This window comes from Sminthopsis crassicaudata, chromosome 5, assembly GCF_048593235.1.
Source record: "Sminthopsis crassicaudata isolate SCR6 chromosome 5, ASM4859323v1, whole genome shotgun sequence".
Classification (NCBI taxonomy): Eukaryota; Metazoa; Chordata; class Mammalia; order Dasyuromorphia; family Dasyuridae; genus Sminthopsis; species Sminthopsis crassicaudata.
In genome coordinates this window covers 40,743,051-40,766,863 of record NC_133621.1, presented here as the reverse complement: position 1 = coordinate 40,766,863, position 23,813 = coordinate 40,743,051, and the positions used below count along the sequence as shown (strand labels likewise).

The 23,813-nt window shown below is 37.9% G+C and overlaps 1 protein-coding gene across 1 annotated transcript in view; it reads right to left on the bottom strand.

Moving 5' to 3' along the window:
• Positions 1-2,113: 2,113 nt before the first annotated feature.
• CDCP1 (CUB domain containing protein 1) overlaps positions 2,114-23,813 on the bottom strand; it is a 66,147-nt gene continuing 44,447 nt past the window's right edge. Inside the window, exons 5-9 of the mRNA XM_074271580.1 lie at positions 21,957-22,178; positions 17,616-17,996; positions 17,122-17,487; positions 7,010-7,097; positions 2,114-3,558 (exon numbers count right to left, since the gene is read on the bottom strand). Coding sequence (XP_074127681.1) covers positions 3,123-3,558; positions 7,010-7,097; positions 17,122-17,487; positions 17,616-17,996; positions 21,957-22,178 — 1,493 coding nt within the window. The 3' untranslated portion in view covers positions 2,114-3,122. The remainder of the gene's footprint in view (positions 3,559-7,009; positions 7,098-17,121; positions 17,488-17,615; positions 17,997-21,956; positions 22,179-23,813) is intronic.

Below are 23,813 nucleotides of genomic sequence, written 5' to 3'. Positions count from 1 at the left end.
AAGCCCTCACAGGGTTATTGTGAGGCTCAAAAGAGATATGTGTGTAAATTGGTTTGTAAACCTTAGAGCTCTATGTAAATAGCTCTTATTGTTATTTTACACAGACCAGGATCCAGGCCTTGAAGGCAAGAATCAGGATTCTGGTTGGTTATGGCACTATGGACCCTGAGACAACTCTGAAACAAGCAGAACCAACCCTCCAGAAGACAGCAGAGTTTCTCTTGGCTTTTGTTTTTTGCAACTGAAAGAATTTTTGAATCATTTTGGCCAAGTGGAAAATGGCGTCCAAATGACAGTAAACCGAACCTGCAGAAAGAATTCAGACTACACTGGGATTGTGATTGTCTGAATCATTCAGGTTTGCTGAGTGCAGAGGACAGACCTGGCTGTCTCCGCCTGGTCATTAGACAATTAAAACAAATCCAATTAAAGTTTAGAAAGGTCAGTGTTTGCCAAGGGACACATCTTGGTGAAACAGTCCCTTACCTGTTGCGAATAACTGAACAATAGACATAGGCAGATTATCTCGTCCAAATAGATACCAACGTGGCCAAGGATGACTTAAAGGTATAGGGAAACCTTCCCCACTCAAGGCAGAGTATCCATGGGCAATGCTCACCTTGAACAAAGTCACAATGGGAAGAAGATGGGAGATTGCAGATCCTATATGTGGGGGTAAATAATAAAGTACATTTAATCAGCTGAAATGGTCTGATTTTCTAGAGTTAGTCCAGCTCTGAATTCCACAAAAAAGCTTTGAACGGATTTCTTTAAGAAGTACATTAATATTGTTCTTGGGAAGGTGTAATGCTGACAAATCCTAATGTAAGAATGAAACCTCCCTGATGGGGAAGCTTAACTCTATTGCATTTAAATCAATGTTATGTTCCAGGTATTGTAGGTTACAAAGGTGAAAAAATAATAGTCTCTGTCCTTAAGAAACTTACTGTCTACTGACAATACAGTATAAATATATATATATACACACACACACATATGTGTGTGTAGGAAGCGGGGGGAGAGGGAGAGAGACAGAGACAAAGCGAGAGAGGGAGGGAGGGAGGGAGGGAGGGAGGGAGGGAGGGAGGGAGAGAGAGAGAGAGGGAGAGAAGAGAGAGAGAGAGAGAGAGAGAGAGAGAGAGAGAGAGAGAGAGAGAGAGAGAGAGAGAGAGAGAGAGAGAGAGAGAGAGAGAGAGAGAGAGAATGAATGTGTGCAGTTGTGTGAGGGACTGGCACTGAAGTGAACTAGGGATTCTATCAGGCAGAATTGAGGAATATGGGGAGAGCTCTGTGGAAAAGTGGTAACTAATTGGGCTAAGCTGCTGATCTACTCCATTAAAGTGGGTTACACTAAATAGAGCCTGAACTTCAGGGCACAGAACAGGCTGTTTTTCTGATGATGTGGACACAGAGAACTTGGCTCAGATGGAGCACATTTTGATAGCAATGCTAAGATGACAATGCAAAAACCCAATCATTTTAAAGGGGTAAAAATAAAGCTACTGCTTCACTAAGCTTGGGTTTCGCCATATTTTTTCCTGCCCATTCACTTCATAATGGTGAAGTCTCTGAGGTATACTTATTCTGAGGGTCTTTGACAGTTTTTATTTCTTCTCTTGACAATTATTATTATTCCTTGACATGAATGGCCTTTGGTTTTGGATTTTATGTGTATGTATACATATATATTTCACATGCATATGTACATATACATGTATATATACATATATGTTTATATATAGAATATTATAGTAAGAATAAGCTCCTTGAGGCAGGTCCTTTTTTGTTGTCTTTGTATCTTCAGTGTTGAGTGCTTGGTACTGTACCTTACACTTTGTGTATGTGCAGATCTGTGATTTTACTTGTCTAGGAAGCATCTGGTGAGGAAACACTCAAGCAGTCCTCAATTTATAGCCTTAAGCAGGAGCCTGAGGTCCAGGGTGGTTAAATGGGTAGCTCAGGGTCCAGTAGGTATCAGAGGTGAGGCTGTGAACCTTCTGTGTCCTGATTCTTACTAAACCATGCTGTCTCTTGCTTTGAACAAAACAGGTGCCCAATAAATATCTGTTGAACAATTTCAAGATTATAAAAGAAGTCACTAAGAGGTCTGATAATTTTAAAAAATTAGTTGGATTTTCTTGCTTTTTTCCCCCTTTTTTTTCCCTTAATAAATATAAGTCTAAGGAATGGGGCTCCTTGTAATTGAGGGTGGAGGCTAGAGAACCATGGGAGAGTAAAAGGAGTAAAGGGAACAAGTCATCAATGTACTAAAATCCACATGTATCTGTATTTGTATATTTAGACATACACATATGTATGTATAATATGTGTGTGTATAGTTACTTCTCTTTGAATCTCGGTTTCCTCATCTATAAAGGGAGAGGTTTTATTGGACAACTTCTAAAGGCTTTTCCACTTCTAATTCCATGATGTGACAGATCCTGTTTGCAGTGAAATGACATATCTAACTCAACTGACCAAACAGAACCCCAAATACCTCAACTTTGAAAGAAGATGTGACAATCATCACACTTTCTTTTTTTGCCTCCAGGTTAATAGAATCCCAATCCCAGCCACTTTTAGATAACCAGCATATCTTTCATGTTAAGCCACTGAGGAGGTTTCTTTACCCATCTTGACTTTAAAATCCACACACAAGTAAGTTTTTAAAAAGCCATACCTACACCAAGAACTCTTCCCTGTCAGGAGAGTTCACAAAAGGACTATCTCAGCCCTCTACAGGATGTGGTGAAGTACTTTCCTTTTCAAAGGCACCAGAACAGAACAATTTTGCTGCATTCCTAGAGTCTCACATTTCCCGGTTCCACTGTCTGACATGCACAGGCTGGAGAATCCCAGATTGTTTTGTCTTTATTTCCCATGCAAGGTTTCAATAAAAACAAGAACTCCGATCATCATATCCAAATTTAAAAGAAAAAAGGTAGTCATCAATTTGACGCCACTAGAACAAATTCATCTGGAGATACTTTCAGGAAATTCATCCTCTTGTTTCTACCATAAAACCTCCAATTTCTTTGTTTTTCCCCAAAAATGACTCTCAAGTCTCTTGGAATCACCATGTGCTTTTTGAGGAAGTTTTTTGTGGGGAAAGGGATTCCACGTCATTCCATGACATCTTCTGGTTCCTTCTTTTCCAACAAGGGTATGCCGTTATCTTCATTTCCTTTGAGCACTACCGTTTTGGGATGAGAGAAAGTATAGGGTTCCCCATCAGACTCAGAAAGGAGGAATGGGCGAGGGTCCTCTGGATGTAGTTTTTTGGTAGAGACCCTGGAGCAGATGGGAGGTGGGGAGGGAGGTCTATCCCCCATGGGGCCCTGGAAGGGTCGATACACATCTACTTCGGGACCGGTGGAAGACCCATTTGAGCCATTGAGCAAATGTCCGTACACCATGGTGTCATCGATGACCGCGTAAACGTGTGAATCATTTTCTTTTCGTCCTTTCTGGAACTTCCCTGCCTTCCCAGGTATCTGAGTGGTAATATTGCCATTGTATATGCCCACTGCAGGCCCCTTGGAACGCTTTTCATTCTTGCTAGAAGATAAGGAATAAAACAAAGTGAGATAAAAACAATCACTTTCCTATTCATGTTGACGGTCTGCCCATATCTAGTATTAATAAACATGCTATAGTTCTTTTTTTTTTGTCATCAGGAACATCTTTTAAAGGGGAAACAAACAGAGGGGAAGGTCTAAGTAACAGAGGGATGGGGGTTTGGTACATAGGTATTATTACTGGGGACACTGGGGGCTCCTGTTTGCAGATAATATTGGATTTATTGCACCGAATCCTGCATCAAAGCTTCCTGGCAGAGAGCTGTAATCACTTAAAAGGATTTACCTGATCATCCACACAGAAAAGACCAAGCAGATACAGATTACCTATCTCACAGATTACAATATGCATTAAAGTGAACAACCTACAGCTTTTGCTCACTATTCTATACATCTCGAATAGATGCTGGAGTTGGACAAGTTGGGTCCAAAGCAAGAGGAAGAAAGTGGGCTAGATTGCTTTTGGGCAATTTCAAGTCTCTTAATGATCTCAAGGTTCCCATGGAAACAAGAGTTGGCTTTTTAATACTGTTACTTTACTGATGTTTCTATGTGGCCACGAAACAGAATAGAACAGCATCCAAAGGTTTTAAAATGGATGCTGCTCAGAGGAGAATGAAAAGGCATGTAGAGGTGAGCAGGCTATAATTGAAGCTGGATAGCAAGCAATTATATGCAGGGAGAAAAATTGGTCATGTGAAAGGGAAAATGGGTATACAAGCCAGAAGCTCCATGTATTCCCTCCTGCTATGAGAATCCTAAAGAAGAGTCCCAATATATTGACTGTCATCTAGGGGAGGAGGTAGGGGAAAATTCGGAAAAGAAGTGAGTATAAGGGATAATGCTGTAAAAAAAATTACCCATGAATATGTACTGTCAAAAATTATAATTATAAAATTAATAAAAATGTTATTCTTAAAAAAAAAAAAAAGAACTCGACAATGAAAAAAAAAAAAAAAAGAAGAGTCCCAATATGTTGGAAGGATCCCTTGTGGCAAACTTAGGGGAGGTCATGGACACAGGATGGGCAGGCATGGGTACCACTGGCAGAAACTCCCCAAATGTGGGCTTAAATTCCATACACTCTTTGATGGTCAGGGACATGACTAGTACCCTATAGTTAAGATTTCTGAGGATACTTTTGCCTCCATTTGAAAAGAGGAGTGAGATGATGTAACTTTTCTAGAGAACATTATATTTGGTTGGGAAAGACTTCTGTGAATCCTTTCATGAAGGACTGGTACTTTCATGTGTCTAATGCTAACTTCCTTTGAATCAGTCAAGGGCTTTGGACATTGGACTTCAAAGGACAAGACATAAGGCTCAGTAAGGAAAGTTTTGCCTTTGTTTGGGGAGTTGAGACCTCAGAAGATTTACATTTCATTATAGGAAACCTCTGATGACCCATGAGGGAAAAAAGAGGAGAATTTCTAGATCTTTTGTCAGAATCTCTTAATGACAATAATAACACTCAATTTTTATCACTGAATTTTCCTCTTTGGCTTTAATTGGATATGGGAGTATTAAAAAAAAAAAATCCAACTCTGGAAGAAAGCTGCACCCTTGACATAATGAGAGCCATCCAGAGCAGAAAATTAACTTTCAGCCTATCAGTAACTGAAATGGCTGAAATGATCTTCAATGAACTTAATGGATCACAGACTATAGGAGTTATCTCTTCATTTAGCTTGGCCTGGCTCCTTGTCCCTTACAGAGGCAGAAACAAATCCATTCCACTTAGCCATTGCCATTGAGCATTAGGCCAGAATGAACTCCTCCAAGGGCCTCAGTCTGTGTCATAATGGTTGGTTGTGTTCTCCTTCTTTCAATTCTCGAACAAGTCCATTCCAGACACAGGTAGGGACAGACTAGCCACAGATAGGACATTGATAACAAAACCCAGTGAGCTATATTCCCAAATAATTAGGTGCTAACTTTACAAAATTTTGGGTCATAGAAGGAGAATTCATCATACTCTTCCCCACATCACATTTGGTTTTTACTTCTTTTAGGGCTCTATATTTTTCTGCTGTTCATTTTAATTATGGCTCTGTGTTATCCCTCTTATTAGCTTATTTTTTTCAATTAATGAACATTTATTTTCTCTCCCTCCCTCCTTTCCCACTAGATTAGAGCATCTTTGTAGTTAGGGACCAAGTCCAGACTGATCTTTACATGCTTCCTCTTTAACATTTTGTATGTAATAAGTACTTAATTACTATTTGTACATTTTGATCAAAACACACTACTAGGCCAAACATAGATTTATGCCATAGTAAATATAGCATAGTATAGTAGCAAAAGCAATGGACTTGGGATCAGAGAACCTGGGTTCAAATCCTGACTGATGCTTGCAACACATGTAACCTTTGGCAAACCATTTCATTTAACATAGAATCATAGATTTAGAACCAGGAGGATTGAAAGAGACTGATGTGACCAACCTTCTCATTATGCAGATGAGGTATCTGAGACCCATAAAAATTAAGTTATTTGACTAGGGTCACAAAGCTAATAAGTACCTAAGGTGCATTTGAACTCAGGTTTTCCTGATTCCAAATATTTCAGGTTGTCTCTCTGCGTATCTGTTTCCTAATCTGTAAAATGATGGGTTGGACTGGATGGACATTGAGGTCCATTATAGCTCTATATTTTTGATTTTATGAATCTTAAGATTCTTCTGCTGGAATATTAATTTAAGACAATTTTTTAAGATTAGACCTGAACATTTTGTATATGGCAGGGGACAGAAATCTGTAGAGGAAAATATTATTATCATAAAAATAATAATTAAAAAAAACAGTTCCCTTAAATGTGTTGTTTCACACCCACCCACATTTCACTAAGGGAAAAAAATTCCACTGGGATTTTTGTTGTCCATTCTCACATTATTAGTTGAGAATTTTTTTGGACAGTTTTCACCCCAGTTAGTCATTTTAGTTGTTTATTCAGGATCACAACACCAGTTTAAAAAAAATTGTCTTCTGGCTTCCTGAAGGACAAATCATCCTAAAGAAACAGATTTTGCTCCCTGTTCTGGGCTCACACAGAAACCTGAATTTACATGCTCTGGCTCCATTAAACATTTTTTCAGGCTGAAGCTATTTTTTCTCTCATAAAAGGAAAAGTCATCATTTTGAGGGAGTGGGAGGCTAAGACTGACTCAGTTAACTGTGCCTTCCCACTTTTGTCCACAGCCAATGACCCAAATCAATTTTAGACTTCAGGGCTCAATAAAGTGATGGTGAAACCTTTTCTTCTATCATCCTTTTCCCTTCCTACCTCTGCAGGGTATATCTGGAAGCCTCTACTCCTGGTCTCTAGTTTTCTGTTTGGTTTTTGGTAGGAAAGGATGACAAAAGAATACGAGGGAAATTGTTGGGTTGGGTGATCTTGCTAAGTAAAGTAATTGGTCAAGAAATTGAACCTACCTCTTTTTAGTATAACAAATGAGGAGTCCCAGAGCAAAGAGCAGCATTGATCCACCACCCACAGCTGCAAGGATGATCACCATCATATCTGTCATCAGAGACAAGAGGGAGACAAAGACACATATGTATTAGGCCAGTGTTGGACTGAACTCTGGAGTTTGGATACCTACCATATCCACTCCAAAAAGAGATAGATACCTGATACATCCTAGATATTGCATCCCTACCCACAGAGGACTGTCTTGAACAAGAAGGCAGCAGAGAAGCATTAGGAAGGCAAGAAACGAGGCTCAGAAATGGAGAAGGAGTTGTGAGATTAAGGTCCACTTTGAGTAACTGAATAAAGAGAAATGAGAAGAAATTACAGAAAGTTATGCACTAAACTGAAACTTAAGAGTTTTTTTCCTTTTTACCAATCCAACAAGCATTTCCCATACGTCTATATACTAAACACTGTTAAAATGCTGCAGTTAAAAAAAAAGATGGGTGTTAGATTTAAAAAAATTAGAAAAGAAGAAAAAAACCCATGACAAATGAATTCAAAACCAAGGAGCTAATCTGATGGTATAAAAGGGGTCTTCTTTATTTTGGTTTGTTATACTATCTCTGGAACTACAGCAAAATCCCCTTCCTTCCTTGCCTCAGTTTTCCATATATAAAATGAAGGTAGTAAACTGAATCAGGGTTTCTTTCTTAACCTTTTTTTTTTTGTGGATCCCTTTGGCAGTCTGGTGAAATCTACAGATTCTTTCTCAGGGACAATATTCTCAAATACTTAAAATAAAATACATAGAAATACAAAGGAAACCAATTATTTTGAAATGCAATTATTTAAATGTTAAAAAAAACCAAGTTTATGGACTTCAGGTTCAGAACCCATGAACTAGATAAACACTATCTAAAATCTCTCCTAACTCTAAAAATCCTTTGATCCTAAGTCATTTAAACTCTGAACTTAAGTTTTCTCTTCTACAAAATGAGGAGGTTGAAATGAAAAAAAAAAAAAGGCAAACAAAAAACATTATTGACTCTCACTACATCTGCCAGGCACTGTACTAAGCACTAGGAGTATGAATTCAAGAAAAAAAAAGACAGTCCTTTCCTTGAGGAGTCCCAACATCCCATCTCTAAGACTCTATGATTTTCTTTGGTACATTCTTGATTGCTTAATATTCAAGATGGTTCATAAGGTCAGTCCAAGACTGGGCAAGATTCTGTTATCCATTTGATGGGGTTTTTCATTGATTCTATAACTTTGTGCTACTTGTTGAACCCTATTTTCTGTTGTAATTGCAAAATATCAAAGTGCTGACCTTCTTTCCTTTCCATTTCTCCCTTATTAACTCTTGTGCAACAGTCTCTTAACTAGTGTTCCCACATTTAGCCTCACCCCTTTTAATTCGTTCTGTGGCCCTGCCAGATTAATCATCCTAATGACCAGCTTCAATCTTGTCACACCTGCACCTTCAACAGCTTCTCATTGCCTTCTAATTGCCTCATTGCTCAGTTTCTTAGCCTGCATTTTTATTTGTGATGATCAGATGAGTAGCATATGCAAAACGCTTTGGAAATGTTAAAGAGTTTTCTGAAAGCTAAATAACAACAACAACAACAACAACAATAATAATAATAATAATAATAATAATAATAATAATAATAATAATAATAGTGATAACTCTCTTCAGTGACCTTCAAGATACTTGCAGTAATATCTTTTTCTATTCTCCTATATCTATTCTATACCCCAGCCAAAGTGGACATCTGAAAACAACCTTTATTCTCTTTCCCACTTATATCATTATTATTATTTTGTGTGTGTGTGTGTGGAATGCTCCCTTCTCTCATAATGTCTTACAATTGAAATCTTGTTTGCTTTTCAAATCTCACCTTAAATATACCCTCCCCATCAAAGAGTATCTTTTAATACCCCCAAATTAATACTTTCTCCAAATCCTTCCATGTACCACTTGGACATTAACCATATCCTGTCTTCTATTATAGTTTTTTTTAGTACATTTGTTTTGTTTTTTCTTTCTTTATTTTTTATTATAACTTTTTATTTACAAAACATATGCATGGGTAATTTTTCAACACTGACCCTTGCAAAACCTTCTGTTCCAAAATTTTCCTTCCTTCCCCCTCCCCTAGATGGCAGGTAGTCCAATACATGTTACATATGTTAAAACATACTGTACATTTTTTTTATTCTCTTCACTGGATCATAAATTTTATGAGGGCAGGGACTGTGCCTTATTCATTCCTGTATAGCTTGCAGGGCCTAAGCACATAAACAGTCAATCAATATTTATTGAACTTATAAGATCACAGATACCGAATTGTAAGGGGCCTGATCATGTCCAATTCCCTCATGCTACAGTTTTGGGAAACTCTAGTAATAGAGCTTGTTCAGGGTCATATAATTAATTACGTGGCAGGAATAGGAAATCAAACTCAGGTCTTCTGATACCAAAAGGTGAGCTCTTTCCATTGTATATATTCAAGATGTTTTCTTAATCACATTGAAAGGAAAGACTGTTTTATAGCTATGTCTGTATCCCCAGTGCCTAGAATAGTGCTTTCATAAATGCTTGTTAATTATGATTTACTGACTTAAATGGAATTGTAATGAGATTCCCTCTCCAAACGAGGAAGGTGGCTAATCTCAAGAGTTAATAAAAATGGTACACTGTTTCAGCTTGACCTTGAATATATACTAAAAACACTCTCTCCTTCTTTCATTCAGGGGAAAAAAGAAGTCTCAGATCATAGCTGCATCACCTAAAGGTTCCTGTCATTGAAAATCATTTGAGTGCATTGGCAGAATCTTGCTGTAGATAGTGTTGATGAAGTCTCCAGCGTATTGAAATGTTTCATATCGACCACCCTTATTTTAGCACTCTGGGATTAAAGGGTTGATTTTTTTTTCTTTACTAGTGCCATTGGACTAGAATTGACTTCAGAGTTAATGTGATTTTCAAATCTTTGATTTCTCAGATGTTGAATTTTATTGCGGCTGGTCTGCTTTGGGGAAAGATGATTTCTGGCAAAGAAAACTGCTAAAATAACCCTAGGATTCTGGTCCTTAAATCAAATGGTCACAACTCCTAGATCTAGTAAGAACATACTGGCAATTATCTGTCTCTGCTGGTTTATAAGCACTTGGCAAACACATTCATCCTCACATAGAAATAGGCTTGTGTCAAGGTGTTAATTGAGCTGCAGATGAATGCATCAGGAAGTAGAAAGACAAAGTACGAAGGGGAAATTTTATTTGGGAAATTTTTGTTCTGAGTAAAGAGGTGTTTTGGGATGAAATTTCATTCTCAAAAGGAATAATTATCTCATATATATTAGTGTTCCTTTATATCCACACCCACAGTCACCATCCTTGTTCAAGACCTCACTACTCACATGAGTCATTATAAAAGCTTCTCTGCCTTTAATTTCTCCCTTCTCTAATCCTTCTTATTCACAGCTGCTAAATTGGTTTTTCCAAAACACAAGTCAGATCATTTTACTACCTTGCTCAAGAAGCTTTAGCTACTCCACATTCTTTTTAAGATACATTACAAACTCTTAAATTGGCACATAAAGGAATATTTTCATAATCTGACTTTAGTTAATTTTTAAGGCTAATTGGTTCCCTCAAGTATCACATCTTTTAGTCAAAATGGCTGACTTGCTTATTCTCCATGCATGACATTCTACCTCCCATGATTGGGCCTTTGCAAAGCTGTTCCCCTGGATTGGCATATTCTTCCTTCTCAATAACTGGACAGACAAAGAAAAGAATCAGGTAGGAAGAAATATTTGAAGAAAACTAAATATTCTTAGAAGTAGAGGGAACAAATCTTCTAATAGTATGAATCAGTAAAGACTTTATTAAGCATCCATGTGTTAGGTGGTAAGAATACCAAGATAAAAGTAACATAGTCCCTACCCTCAAGAAGCTTACATTCTAATATACCTTCTTTGGACTAAGATTTTATATTTAGAAGAATTATAGTTAATGCTTGTCAGGGGTCTTAAAAACTATGTTTCTTAGCATTCTCTGACACAAAGACTGTTATGAAGGTACAGGTTAATCATCAATCAACTTAGATTAAAAGCAAAACAGAATAGAAACAAGGCCAGGAAATAAAAGATAACTACAAGTGCCTAGAATGCTATTGGGAAAATAACATCCAGAATGTAAAAGCTCAGAATGAGCCAGGACTAGTGAAGGAAATAATCTGTCTGGGGAGAAAAAGGAGGAAGATAAAAAAAGGAATGAGATCTTTGCTTGGGGTAGACACGACCTAATTAAAGCTGCTGATTCTTATATTATTTGTTTTCTGTGCAAAGAAGAAGTATAGTAAAAAAAATCATAGTACAAAAAGTATTAATAGGGTGTTGATCAACAATAAGTAAGGAGATATTAAGAAAGTACCAGTGGTCCTTGATAAATTCATGTCATCTGGCTTACACATGCTAAATCCTTGGGTTTAGAAAGAACTGGCAGATATGATTACTTAGCAACTGTCAATGTTATTAAATGATCATGGAAGAAGTAAGAGATACCAAGACTGGAGAAGGGAAAACATTGTCCTAATTTTGAAAAGAATAATCTGGACAATCTCCAAACTATAGGCCGGTGAGCTTTACTTTAATTCCTGGAACTAAATGATTCAAGAAATGGTTGACTGACATCTAGAAAGGGATATGGCAGCTGATTACAACCTCCCTTCTTTTTTGATAGAATTACAAAATTGGTAGGTGAAAAAATACTCTGGCCAACTAGAAAGTATCTCATATTCTTGTGGAAAATATGGAGAGATATAGATTAGATATTACAATGAAATGAATTCAGGATTAGTCAGATAGTAACTGGTAATAGTGATATCACTGCAGACAGAGGTCTTTAGTGAAGGACCAAAGGAATCTGTGCTTTTAATCTTTTTATTCATCATTGGATAAAGGTTTAGATGATATTTTCACCATATATGCTGATGACACAAAGTTTGGAAGGGAATCTAACAGTAGATAATAGGGCCAGGATCCAGAAGCATTGTGATAGATTAGACTAGTGGGCTGAATCTAATAAGATGAAATTCAACAAAGATAAATGAAAAGTCTTGTACTTGGCTTTAAACTATTAATTTCCTGAGTATGGACTTGAGCAGGATAGGGGTATGATTAAATAGCAGTTGCTCAAAATGTCTCCATAGTGTGATATGGTAGCCAGTAAAGCTAATGTGACCTTGAGCTGCATTAAGCCGGGAACTGGGAGGTGATCCCTCACTGTCCTCTGCCCTGATCCGACTCCATCTGGAATAATGTGTTTGGTTCTGGCACTATAACTTATAAATTGGAGTGTGTCCAGACCCTGAAAGGCTTTGAGTCCATATTATATGAAAACTGCTTGAAGGGCCTGGTCCCACTTAGCCTGGAGGGAGAAGACTTGGTGGGGGAGAAGGTAGATGTGGGACAAGAAGGTTGTCTCTGAGTGTTTGAAGCACATCTTGTGGAAAAGGGGGTCAGGCTCATTCAGTTTGGCCCCAGAGGGTGGATTCAGGAACAATGCATGGAAATTGCAGAGATCAAGCTGTGTTTGAGGTCAAGAGAGACACATTAACAATGAGAACCGTGGAGTAGGCTGCCTCAAGAGGTAGTGAACTCCTCCTCCTGGAGGTCTGCAAGTAGAAGGTCTTAGAGGACCTCTGGACAGCTGATTTATTGGGGGTCAAATGGCTGCTGAGATATTTTCTAATTCTTAATTCTACGATTCCACAAATTAGAACAGTCTGTGCACAATAATAGCTCTGATAGAGATAAAATGTTTAAAAAACAAACATACACATACACCAACTTCCAATAACATAAACCTCAAAGACACAGAAGAAAAAAGATAAGAAATACAAGAGCAAACACAATTTAAAAAACCAAAACACACACATAAAGAAATGAAATTGTGAGTAGTTTGGGATTTAAGTTTTTATTTGTGGATATCTGAATGTTTCTATTGATGGTTACTGGTTGTAATTTGAAAGAGATTGTGATACAACTTAAAAAAATTAAATATGCCATTTCATTTTTCTTTGATACACCTTTATGTTTGAATATATCTCATATCACAAGATCCAGACCATAAGGTGCAATAGAACATATGCTGGCCCTGACTTCAGAAGACCTGCATTCAAATCTTAGCTTTTCTTTTTATTTCCTATGTAACTCTTGGACAAGTTGCTTAAAGCTTTTTGGGGTCTCCAGAGCCTTAGTTATAAAATGAGGGGGCTGGATTAGGTGATCTCTAAGACCCTTCTACCTTCAGATCTCTGAGTCTGAATTATGAAACTCTATGACTTTTCCCTGTTCTATCAGAGAACTTGGCTTGGACAGAACAAGCTGGAATGACTGGCTTTTACTGCCATTACATAATTGCCTTTCATGATGGTGAGACTGCTAGAAGAACATCATAAAAGAGATTCTGACTCATGTCCATCACAGAGAGTGACTAACTAATAAGAGCCCGAGGCATTGTCTGGATTTGGTTTGTCTCTCTTTCAGGGATGGCAGACTTGGGGGAAAACTTGTGTGGAGGAAAACTCTAGGTTAAGTAGAATGAGTTTAACCCTAGACTTCTCAATTTCTCAACATTTTCACATCAATAGATGGTGCTAAAATCAAAGCGAGGTATCTCTGTAATGTATGGCTAGAGAATCTCAGTATTCTAAGATGGTGTGTGTGTGTGTGTGTGTGTGTGTGTATGCATGTGTACTTTTGAGGGGGCTAGAAAGCTAAATGTCAATTTTTACATTAGAAGAAAAAACTGTTGATTGTTGATCATGGGTGTTTGCAATACCATTTATTAGAGTGTGCATCCAGGAAATTGGTGGTTGTTATTTTAAGACAAATATTTACTGAATAATCAAACATAAAGGATGTTTTTGTTCAAATTAATTTTGTTATTGTTGTTGTTCACTGGTTTCAGTCATGTCCAGCCCTTTGTGATTCCATTTGGGGTTTTCTTGGCAAAGATACTAGAATGGTTTGTCATTTCCTTCTCTAGCTCATTTTACAAATTTTGTTTTAATAATTAACTTTAAAATTTAAGCATATTTTCTTATTTTAATTTAAAATTTTAAAAATTAAGCATATTTTAAAAACTCCTAAGCTTTAACTCAAAAAATAAATTCTTAAAAATGAAACAAAATACCAATTTTTTTGAGACATGAGAATGTGCCTGGGCACGTCTGCCATACCCTGTATATGCACCTACATTGATGATGTGAGAGGAGGTGCTCAAATATTTATATAGTTTATTCTGAAAGGACATTCCTGTAGTCCAGACATTTTTTACCCTGAACTTTTAAATAGTTTGATAATTGTATTTCAATAAATTGATTTCCTTTGCAATCTTTTGTATTTTATTTTCTATATTTAGAGACACTTCTGAAAAGAGGTCCAAAGGCCATCCTTACCATATTGCCAAAGGAGTCCATTATAAAAAAAAAAACATTTTTTAAATTCATTAGTCTAAAAACAACATTAAAAAGGTAAAAAAAACATTCAGACATTACATTGAACAAATCTGTTACCATGAATTTTTATTTTATAAAATATTTGCTGAAAAATCAAAATTTTTCTTTATGCCTCCAAAGAGAACTACTTGGGAAGCCAATGGGAGAAGCTCTTTGTGACAATACCCAAGCAAAGAAACAATAGAAGGCATTACTCAGGAAGCTTCCCCTTCCAACTTTGGTCATGAGAAGCAAAGTAATAGCCTCTGTTCACTTCCTTACTCTCCTTCCAGCAAGACCAGACACTGCCAGAAGGGCTGGCCTTATCCCTAAAAGCATATGGAGTCACACTCCTAAAGCAGCAGGGCCCATCAGCAGGAGTGGTAGATCCACGGAGGGGATCATGAGGGCAAGGTGGGGAAGAATGTGGAGATGCTTGTTGTAAAGTTTAATGATCTAGTCCTGTCTTCTACAAGCCACAGGAGATCTGGAGCTCGGAATGGCAATGTGAAGGCATCTCTGTGGGATGCACATTAGTAAAAATAAACACATAGAACTCACACCATGAGGCCATGATTTATTGAGCACATGCACTCAGAGTGTGACCATTTTCCAAACATAAGGTCTGAGAAGGTAAGACATCTGCAATTCAGAATGGAGCAAGTATTCAAACTATACTCATTCACCAAAAAGCCTATGCTGTACCAATAAGCAACCATGAATATGGGATGGGTGACCTCTTCATTTTTTTTTTAATTTTTAATTTTTGGGGTTTAGAAGAGACACCAGTAAAACTTCATTGATTTTGACTGGTTGAGAGGAATTCCAGCCTAAGACTGGAAAATCTGAATTCCAACCTACTATAAAAACCTCAAAGTATGAGAAACATTGGAATGAAAGCTGTTTTGAGGACCCATTTTAAGGGACAGCTAAAAATATATGTATTATCAATCAATTAGCTGCTCATAAATAAATGAATGTTTCTTAAGTCCTAATACTTGCTATTTAACACTAATTTATGTTTGATTAAAAAAACCCAAACAAACCCAAAAGAAACAGAAGGAGTCTAGAAGGAGCATAGAGCAGCAGGACAGTTTAGTCACTATGTAACTTATGAAATTTATTATACACTTAAAACTTAAAAATTATATAAGAGTTTCCATTTTACACGATACCCCATCCCCTAAACAACTTATATTTGTTTAGTATTTTAGAGTTTGTAAAACAATTTCATGTATATATATACATATAGATTTACAAATGTGTATATACATAACATATTTACATATTTATTTATAATTTCATTTGGTACTCATAATAACCCAATAAAACTGGTAAGGAAAGAGATTTAGAGATGTTAGTGACTTCTCTGTGTTTATGCAGCAAGTGTCAGAGTCAGAATTTGAACACCAGACTTTTGACTTTTAAAAAATAGTATTATACAACAGATGTCTCTCGTAAATAGATTTAGGAAGCCTAAATAATTTGTTAAATAGACTAAGGAATGTCCCTGTAATCTCATTCATCCTGTTTATTTCTTTATCTTCCTTGCTATCTCACTCTTGAGTAGAACAAAAGTACTCAGAATGTTAAATTAGCAGTGTATGAATTAAAAGGGTTAAAACAGTAGATTCTCATTATTTCTATGACAACCTGTCATGATTCTAAAACCTCTCTTAGTATCCTCACTTTGGAAAGGAACCATTTGATTCTGTGACACAAAGGGTTCATTTAACATCAGGAAAACCTGGGTTCAAATGTGTGACCACTGGAAAGTCACTTAACCTCTCTGAAATTCAATTTCTTCATTGATAAAATGAATATAACATTACAAATTTTAAAGTTAGATCTGAGTTAGCCAATTGTTCAACTATTTGAAGACTATAATGTGGGGGAGAACCCTATTTCCACCTTCTGAGGCAGCCCATTTCCCCTGAGAATAATTCTGGTTGTTAGGAAGTTTTTCCTGATATGGAATCAAATTTTGCTTCTTACATCACCTACTTTACACAACAGAACCAATAAAAACCACCCTTCTATATGACATCTCTACAAACACTTGATAATAGATAATTCCCATGAGACTTGTCTTCTCCAGGTTAATTATGCCCTATTCCTTAACCAATCAATCTGCATGTGACATTACCCAAAAGCTCAGTTGTTCTTCTCTGGATACTCTACAACTTATCAATGTCTTTCTTAAAATACAACTCTTAGAATTGAACACAATACTTCTCCAGAAGTGATCTGACTTGGACAAACCTCATTCCTGGAAGCCATATATTTCTCAAGAAAGATACAATAAAATCTTCTATGATTGAGGGCTAACACATAACACTATTGCTTCATATTGATTTTTTAAAATTACTGCTTCTTATCCTTCTCTAATGTTCCCCAAAGAAACTTGTAATAAGTGCTAGTTTTTATGAAGCTTAAAATATACATAAAGTGCTTTGCAAACTCTAAAGCACTCTATGAATGCCAGTAGTTTTATATGTGTGTGTGTGTGTGTGTGTGTGTGTGTATCCCTGGATAAATGCGTGGCTTTCCACCCTACTGTCTCACCATTCCATCACCATACTCATAATCTAAATAAAACAATGGCTGACTTACCCATCTTCCTTGGAGTAAGAGACACACAGAACTGAAGATCTAGCTGTTTGCCATGCATTGGGCTGCAGTTGGAAATGTTGACCCAGAAGTTGTGATGTAAGTCTCTGGGCTTGGGCAGCGGTTCGTCATCCCGACTGACAATCTCTTCGGCCTTTGCCTTCTGCTCCTGGATGATCATGAAGGCCCGGCCCGTCTCACAGGACACTCCCATCCGCTCCTTGGAGAATGTCAGGCGGGCCACCTGATTGTGGGGGACTGAGATGTTCCAGGACACCGAGGTTAAAGGGGGCAGCCCCCGATCCCAGTTAGGAGTCCGCAAGTAAACTTTGGCTTTGGAGTCTGGGGTCACAGTGAAAATGCCTTCTTCTGCAGGGAAGAAAGGAACAGTGTACTTTTTTCCCAGTCCAATGAACCATCCCCTTTCCCCAATATTTTCTTTTTAGGAAAGGGTTGATGGCTGTTGTGTCTAAAGGGAGCCCAGAAAAGCATCTTACCTTTGAGAGAAGGTATAAATGTCACCGTCATCCCCTGTCTGAAAGACTCATTGGAGAACCCTGGTGAGAATGTTCTCAGGACCACTGAGACGTTGGTTTTCACCTGAATCTTTTCGATTGAACCCCCAGGGCAAAAGGAGCCAAAATGGAGGTTCTGGCCTTGGACAGCACTGGATAGCATGTAACTAAACGTGGTCTCACAATTCTTCTCGTGAGTGTGCTGCTGAAGCTTTTGGGCAGGGCTCATCTGGAGGCTAATTTTGTCCTTGGGAATGAGCAGCTTCCACGTGTAGTCACGTAGCTCAACGGGCAGCTGGATGATGTCACTGGGGACCAGAAGTTTGTAGTTCTTCCTGCTACAGTATCCAATGTCTGTACAACCTGTACAAGTCAGGAGAGAATAGCATCCAGGCAAGCATGAATTAAGCACTGACTGTGTACCAGGCACTGTGCTAGACAGAGATAGGGATTTTTAAAAAACAAGCACTCTCTTTTCTTATAGAACTCATATTAAATTGCTAACATGTTAATATATTAAATAGACTAAAATTACTCAAAGATATTTTAAGGGCTGGTTCTTCCTCTTATGATATTAAAATAATAGAATAGGGGAAAAATCAGAAAGTAATTGAATAAGAGGATTCAGTAGAGTAAAACCTTGGGTCTTTTCCAGTCCTTGTGAGAAATCTGGGTTTGAGTAATAATGCAGTCATTTAACTAGCTGAGTGTGATCCTGGACCAGTAAGTTAACTATAGTGGGTTCCAATTCCCTCAAAGAGGGATGTGGATTAAAGTTTTGTGAAATTAAAGCAAATGATTTGACACATTTATTAATCCCCTCTTCTATGCAAGGGAGAGAAAAATAAAAAATGACACATGCTTCAATCAAGGTAATTTATAATTGCATTGGAGCAATGTGACAGGCCCAGAAATAAATATGAAGCCTGGAAAGAGGTGATTAGGGAAAGATCTTGACAAAATACAATAAGGGAGAGATTGTTTTTATCCGGAGGGAAGAGATTTGGGAAGGAAGGTGTATCTAAGTTGTCCTTTAGAAGGCTGAACATACAGTAATGGAAAAGGCGTGGCCAAAAGCACAGAGTTCAATCCCTGTGAAAGTGCAAAGGGCAAAAAGAGAAGGCGTGGAAGACCTTGAATATTAGACTCAAGTTCTGAAGCAGAGGAGTGACAAGGTTAGACCTGTCCTTTAGCAAATCATGATGGCAGTGGAATGAAAGGAATAGAGGCAAGGAATCCATGCAAGAGGTAATAGGATAGAAGACTCATGTCTTCTCATGGAAATGAAGGGCCAGGTAGGCCAGACCTATAGTCCAGGAGAATCAATGAGAAACGGGTCTTGCAAGTGGTTGAAAATAGAGGGAAAGACCATCATCCAAGATGACATACAGTAGGCACTTAATAAATGCCATTTGATTGATTAGCTTGTTACAAGAAGTATGAACAAGTGACACCATCAAGGAAGGAGGATGGGACATGCTATTTTTTAGTGGGACACCCAAGCAGAGATGTCCAAGACGCAGTAGCAAATGGGAGATCCCATCTTTAAAATTCTGTGACTCCATTTTCTAAAAACTATTTTTGGAAATTCATCAGTTTCATTTCTCTAAGGCAAGGGTTCTTCATTAAAAATATTATTGGACCTCTCTGGCAGACTGGATCTCTTCTTAGAATATTGTTTTTAAGTAACTGAAGAAAAATCATTAAATTGAAATTAGATGTTTTCCCATCCAAGTTTGGACCTGCTGAAATCTTTCAGACGAGCCCTAAGATGTCTCAAGCTCAGAACTTTGGATGATTGGGGCCCGTGGCTTTGAGACCATTCCATTACTATAGAATCCATCTAAAACACAAGCTTTATTTTTCCCCCGGAGCATATTATATATTCACTGTTCATCCACAGTGATTAATTCTTATGACCCTATGATGGTTACACCATCTCATTCATTGCATAGGACCTGGTCAAAAGATGAGTGATGAGAACAAACCTTGTAAAATTAGAGATCTTCATTCCAACATCCATTCCCTCACTCTATACACAAGGCATCTGACCCTGAGAGGAGTTAAAGACCCTTATCTGAGAACAGCGTTGTTAGCTACACAGGAACGGAGCCTACACAGGAAGGCAGGCCGCTGAATAGGAGACTACTTTTTGAACACCGCCATATTGGAGAATTCGTAGGTCTCACCCCAGGGCTGCCCAACAGGGTCATATCTGACGGCCAATTAGTGCTAAAGAACATGAGCTTCTGATCATGCTTTCCCTCTTTATGGCAGGTGTAATAGCTCCCCTCTTTTAAAGATAAAAATCAATACACCCCACAAAGATAGATGACCATAACTCAGGTCCTGATGACAAATGCTGGTTAAGCAAGCAATGGATGAAGATTATGGCCATTACTAAGCTACATAATCACTGCACACAACTAGGTGCAGGTTGCTGCATGCATCACTTGGGATTACATAGGATGGCAGTCTCCAGTAATGGGGCAATCACTTGAAATGGTGACAGAATACTATTACAAGAGGGAACTTGACTAGTTTCCAAGTCAGCTTTAAGTGACCAAGGCAAGAATTGTAACCTTTCCCTCTGTTCACAATCACTAGATTTTTACGCTCTACTTCTTAACCTCCCATTCAAAGTTGTCACTGATATAGGAAGAATGAAGTCTTATTTCCAGGGGTGTAGTGAAGTGTAATAGAGGGAGAGAGTGGGAGAGAGAGAGAGATGAGAGAGAAGTAGAGAGAGGGAGAGAGAAAGAGAAAGAGAGAGGGGAGGAGAGAGAGGGGGTAAGAGAAAGAGGGAGGAGGGAGGGAGGGTGAGAGAGAGGGAAAGACAGAGAGAGATGGAGAAAGATGGAGAGAGAGAGAGAGAGATAGAGAGAAAGAGAAAGAGATAGAGAGAGAAAGAGTCAGAGAGACACAGAGAGGGAGGGGAGTACGTGTGTGTGTGTGTGTGTGTGTGTGTGTGTGTGTGTGTGTGTGTGTGTGTGTGTGTGTAGAAGGATGGAGTAACTTTCTCAGGGCTTAATATAAAATAACTAACACCTTTATAGTGCTTTATGGTTTTCACCTATCTCATTTGGTCCTCCTAATAACCCTGTATAGCAGGTGCTACTATTACTCTATTTTGCAGATGGGGAAATTGAAACTTACAATGAGTAACTTGCCTAGGGCTATACAATTAGGAAGTTTCTAAGGCAGCATTTGAACTCAGGTTTTTTGAACTGAAATCTACTACCTCATCTAGCTACATACAGTTTCTCCCCAGGTCCCTCAAAGTTTTCTAGGGAATGGGCTGCTCATGATGGAACTACCCTTTACCTCTCTTAGTACCAGTGCTTCCCCTCCCCTCCCCATCCCAGTCCTTACAGGATCTGACTCAAGAATAGTTCCAAGTGGTTATGGCTTGCTTTGATCCATAGCATTTCATCTTTTCCATAACCTCAGTAAAGATGCTCTCTGGTGATTAATAAATGCCTGTTGATTTGTTGAACTTAGCTACAATATGATGCCACAGAAAGGCTGGTGCATTTGGAATAACAGGGCCTGGATTCATATTCCAGCTTCGCTATTTATTATCTGTATTACACCTGAAGTTTCACTGTCCTTATCTGTAAAATGGAACCAGAGGTAAAATGTACTAGATCACCTCTGTTGTTCTTTCCAGCATTATACCCAATAATTCCGGCTATGCCTTTTTCCTATTTTGTATGTCCAATGCTTTGCAAAGTGCCTGGCACAGAGCAAACTCTTACCAAATGCACAGAGTGTCATCCCTGCCTGAAAGGCTCTCCCTCTGCATTGCCAGTTCCACTGAAGGCTTTATTCAACTCCGAGTTTAGCAGGAGATCGCTCCTTATTCTCCTGGTTTAGTACCCACCCTTACACGTTACTTGGTATTTTTTGATATACATTTGAATTCATTTGTCTTTGCACATGCTACTGCCCAATAGAAAGGACAGTCAAACATAAGCTCCTTGAGAGCAGGAACTATTTGTTTTCATCTTTGTTAATCTAATTTCCAGTGCTTAATAAATGTCTGTCAACTCAAATTTTGGAACCCAATTCTTAACAGTCCCTGGCACATTTTAGGAAGATGCTTAATGAGTGTTTAATGAATTAATCATTACATAAGTCATAATTTTTAGGTAAATACTCCCTTTTCTTTTTCCTCTCTTTGCCAGAAAACAAAAAAGGGAGTGTGTGTGTGGGGGGAGACAGAGGTAGGAAAAATTGTGGATGAACAAAATCCAAGAGCCTAGCATTTACAGGGGTAAGGAAAGGGCCAGAGAATTACAAGAATGAGAAAATAAGTCCTACTGATTATTTTTTCTGCAATGATCCACAGGCGGGTCAAATCATCACAAAGGAAAGAAATCTCATATTTGTTGCCAGAAGTCAGGGTCAGGTTGGAGCTGCATCTTGTAGGCCCCTCGCAGATTAAACAGGCGGGAACAAAGCGCCGGCTTGTCTTGAGAGGTCTTGGCTCGATGCTCAGAGACATGGCTCTTTCGTTGCTCAAGTTAACTGTGTAGACCTTGTCTGAAGAAAAAAAAAAAAAAAAAAAAACAGAGATGGGAAAAAAATCATCCATAGCCCTCAAAGGAAATGTTAAGGCTGACTGCAGGGGACAGTGGAGAATGTGCTCTATTTGAAGGTGGGAAGAAATGAGCTTGAATTCTTCTGTGGATACCAACCAACTGTGTGATCTGAACAAGGTACTTCATTTCTCTAAACTTACCTTCCACATCTATAAAATGGGAGGAACAATAACTCTTACTCTCAGGGGTTTTGTGAGCATCAAATGATCCTTTATACTATGGAAGCCTAGAGATGGCATCCTCCAGTGGAGTTGGAGTTAGGGGGACCTGAATTTAAATCCTACCTCAGACAACTGCTATGTGCTACCCCAGGTAACCTACTTCATATCTTTGCTCTTCTGTAAAATTAGATTGTAGATTTGATTTTAAGATTCATTAGACTGTAAGTTTCTTGAAGGCAGGAACTGTCATGGCTTTTTTGTATTTTCAGTGCTTAGCACAGTGCCTGGCACATAGTAGGTACTTAATAAATATCTATTGATTGAAAATGAAAATTTGAGTAAAATGAGGAAGCTGAGCTAGATTTCCTCTAAAGTCTTTTATGATTCTAAATCTATGATCCTTTAAATGGCAGGGCTGGAGTTTGGACTTAATATTGTAGGCTTTGGGCCTATCCCTTTATGGCACACTGCAGAGGGCTAAAAGATTTCAAAATTTTTAAAAAAATTTTAAATTTATGGAATAAAACAAGCATTTTCATGACATAATACAATAAAAAGATGATTGTGCATGAAATTGCAAATCTACTATGCATAACTTGCTATTCCTTTCAAATATACAACAAATTTATCATGTAAATTTCTTACTTTCCCCTTTTTTTCCTCCTTCCCTTCTCCCCTGTTGTTCTAGAGATGGCAACTGTTAGACACAAAGGGATGTGTGTTTGTGTGTGTGTGTGTGTGTGTGTGTGTGTGTATGTGCATGTAAAATTATTCTATACCTCTTCTGTTTGTCAATTCTTTTTCTGAATGCCAATAACATCTTTCTTCATATGTCCTTTTATAGTTAACTTGGGTATTTATAATAGGCAAAATTACTTATTCACATAAAGTCATTCTTAAAACATTGCTGTCACTGCATACTTGATTTTGCTATCTCTTGATTCTGCTCATTTCACTCTTCATTATTTCATGCAAGTCTTCTCGTGTTTTTCTAAAAACATTGAGCTCATCATTTCTTATAGCATAGTGGTTTTCCATCCCAATTATATATCACAACTTGTTCAGCCATTCCCCAATTGATGGGCATCCCTGCAATTTCTAATTCTTTGCCACTGTTCTTTTCAAAGTTTAGGACCAACTGTATGGACTGGAAGTTAAGTGACCTGGATTTTGAAACTTAACTGTGTGACCTTGGGCAAATCAGTTGAACTCTCTAGGACTCAGTTTCCCCATCTGTAAAAAAGAGGGAAAGATGGTCCTCTTCATCTTTAAATCTTATATTTCTATTGACATCAAGTACATTTAAGATAGTCAGAGACATTAAGGACTGGGGACAACTGGCCTTGACTATGCTTCCCTTTGCATAGATTTCAATTGTAAACAGTTCTTATACTCAGAGAAAGTTTAATTCTCAG